Source organism: Fonticula alba, assembly GCF_000388065.1.
Source record: "Fonticula alba strain ATCC 38817 unplaced genomic scaffold supercont2.5, whole genome shotgun sequence".
NCBI classification, from domain to species: Eukaryota; order Rotosphaerida; family Fonticulaceae; genus Fonticula; species Fonticula alba.
In genome coordinates, this window is record NW_009242975.1 from 734,961 (window position 1) to 737,555 (window position 2,595).

A 2,595-nucleotide genomic window follows, 5' to 3' on the forward strand; every position below is an offset into this window, starting at 1 on the left:
GCCGGAGCACTTCAAGCAATACCGCCTCGCGGAACGTGTGCCGGCCTCCCCCCCCCCCCGCCCTCTCTCTCTCTCTCTCTCTCTCTCTCTCTCTCTGGCCCCCTCCTGCCATGGACGAACAGTGGTGCGTGGCAACCATGTCCAGGTTTCCCCTTGCCCCCTGACTCCGCTCCTTGTGCGATGTTCTCACCTCGCCGCCCTCCAGGCTCGAACATGAGGCCGAGGCAACATCTTTCGATTGGCTGGATGCACCCCTCGCCCCGACCGGAGGCGGGTTCGGCTTCGCCGCGTCCCTGCTGGAATCCGGCCCCGATGTAGCGCCGCCCCTGCTCGGCACCCCGGGGCCTGGCCCCTCCGAGCGGACCCTGTCCAATAGCGACTGGCTGGAGCCCTTTTCTTCTGCCTCCACCGGGCGCCTCCCAGCGGCGTCCAACCCCGGCAGTTCACTTTTGTCGGCCGAAAGTTTGCTCGATGTCACGCTGCCAGGATGCCCGACCGGCGACTCGCCCTCCCTCGATCTACCCCCGGGCCCCGGGGCCTTTGCCCTCGGCGATCCACTCCTGCCGGTTGGGCCGCCCTCCAAGCGCCTTCACATGTCTCCGCCGCCCGCACTCTCCATGCGGCAGTCAGCCCCTTCCGTCGGTGCGTCGGCGGGGGTTCCATCCCGCTCCAAAGGGATCGTGCCATCTTCTCTCTCCCTCTCTCTCTCTCTCTCCCTCTCTCTCTCTCTCCCTCTCTCTCTCTCTCCCTCTCTCTCCCTCTCTCTCCCTCTCTCTCCCTCCCTCCCTCCCTCCGAGCATCGTATTCACACGCAGAAATGCCCATCCCCATGCTAGCCCACATGGACCTCCTGGCACTGGCCGAGGCCGAGCCTCCGGCAATTGGCCCCGACACCTCGGAGCCCCAGCCAAGCACGCCCCCACCCCCGCGGCAACCCCTGGCCCCCCTTCGGCGGTCCCCCTCGCGTGATGTGGCCCATGTCCTGGACTTGATCCAGCAGCAGGACCAGATGTACGACGATCTGGCGCTGGTGAATCAGCTCCTCACACCGGAGAAGGAGGACTTCATCGCGCTGCCTGCCCTCCTGCCCTTGCAGGCGGCTTCCGACGTGGCTGCCGTTCTGGCCGTCGCCATGGAAGCGCCCTCCCCGCCGGAGGTGGTTAGTGTCCACCGTCTTCGGGAGCAAATGCTGGCCGGCGAGGACTCGCCAATCCCCCCCCCTTGTATTTTGAATGTCCCGGCGGCCAGCCAGCCGGAGCTTGCGCCCCGGTCGAAGCCCCACTTTCCCGACCCCGGCCCGCCCCTTCCGGCCCCGGTGTCCCTGCTCCCCCGGCCACCCCCGCCGAGTGCCCTCCCACCACCGCCGCCACCGCCACCACCACCACCACCATCGGAGCCGGCGCCCGAGTTCAGCTCCCCCATGTCCGGGGCCTGCTCGGCCGCTCTGGCCGAGCTGAAGCTGCTGGACAGCTCCCTGAGCGAGGCCGCCGACTCGGGGGACGACTTGCTGCTGTTCCCGCCGGCCGCCGGCTCCGGCCCCGGCCCCGGCCCCATGCCTGCCTCCTCCCGGATATCCACTTCCACCACCATCCGGCAGCCGGATCCGGACTTGACCGCCGGGCCTGGTCCAGGGCCGGTCCCGGCGTCGCGGCTCCCGGTGCGCGCGGCGCCGCCGGGCCTCGTGCACCCGGCTCTAGCCGTGCGCATCGGCCTGGTGCACCCCCTGCCGCCGGCTCACCATTTGGCATCGCACCTGGCCCGGCACCCGGATCTCAGTCGCGAGTCGCGCCTGCCGGTCCCCACCCACCCCTACAGCCTGGGTCTATTGTGAGGAATACACGCCAGCTGCCAATGCTCCTGCTCCGATCGCACGCGCCCACCAGGGCCCCGGGGTCAGGGCTGCGGGAGCAAAAAACATGTGGGACCTGGGCGGAGAAGCGTGCCCGGGGGCACGCCCCGCCCGCACTTCCTGCTCCTGTGCCTCTCTCGCCCCCCCCCCTCCCATCTTTCCGCCGATCATGACCTCTCTCAACACTGAAGCCGCCCTAAACCAGCTGATGGCGCACATCGAGCACAACCCCCTGCATCGTGCGCCATCGCTGGATGCCGAGCAGCTGGACGAGGCAACCACCGCCGCCGAGGGGGCCGTCTTCGCGGCCCTGCAAGCGCTGCCGCCATCGCACTTGTCTCTCTTCGCCGCGGCGGCGGCCGGCAACGCCGGCCCGACGGTGGTCGATCTGCGCAGCGACACCGTCACCCAGCCGACCCTGGCCATGCTGGACGCCATGACCATTGCCCATGTGGGCGATGACATTTGGGGCGACGACCCGACCACGCGCCTGCTGGAGGAGACCGCCGCGCGGGTCCTGGGCAAGGAGGCCGCTCTCCTGATGCCGAGCGGCACCATGGGCAACCTTGTGGCCGCCATGGCCTGGTGCCCGACGCGCGGCGCCGAAATCCTCGCCGGTGCCGAATCGCACCTGGTGGTGTGCGTCCGGCCCTTTGCCCGTCCCCCCTTTGTCGGCTTCTCCCCTGCCTGGTCCTTTGCCCCGGGTCTGGCGGCGGGGACCCGGCCCTTCGTCCTCCGCCCCCCCC

At 69.7% G+C, this 2,595-nt stretch overlaps 2 protein-coding genes across 2 annotated transcripts in view; both read left to right on the plus strand.

Annotated features, from left to right (window-relative positions):
* Positions 1-88: 88 nt before the first annotated feature.
* Positions 89-1,831, plus strand: H696_03355 (hypothetical protein; the record flags this gene model as incomplete). The annotated part of the gene is made up of 3 exons (XM_009497219.1): positions 89-124; positions 206-642; positions 837-1,831. Exons 1-3 carry the CDS (start codon positions 111-113, stop codon positions 1,829-1,831), a joined length of 1,446 nt encoding a protein of 481 aa, XP_009495494.1. The 5' UTR covers positions 89-110.
* A 36-nt stretch (positions 1,832-1,867) lies between these two features.
* H696_03356 (hypothetical protein) overlaps positions 1,868-2,595 on the plus strand; it is a 6,274-nt gene continuing 5,546 nt past the window's right edge. The window contains exon 1 of the mRNA XM_009497220.1: positions 1,868-2,488. Coding sequence (XP_009495495.1) covers positions 1,917-2,488 — 572 coding nt within the window. The 5' untranslated portion in view covers positions 1,868-1,916. The remainder of the gene's footprint in view (positions 2,489-2,595) is intronic.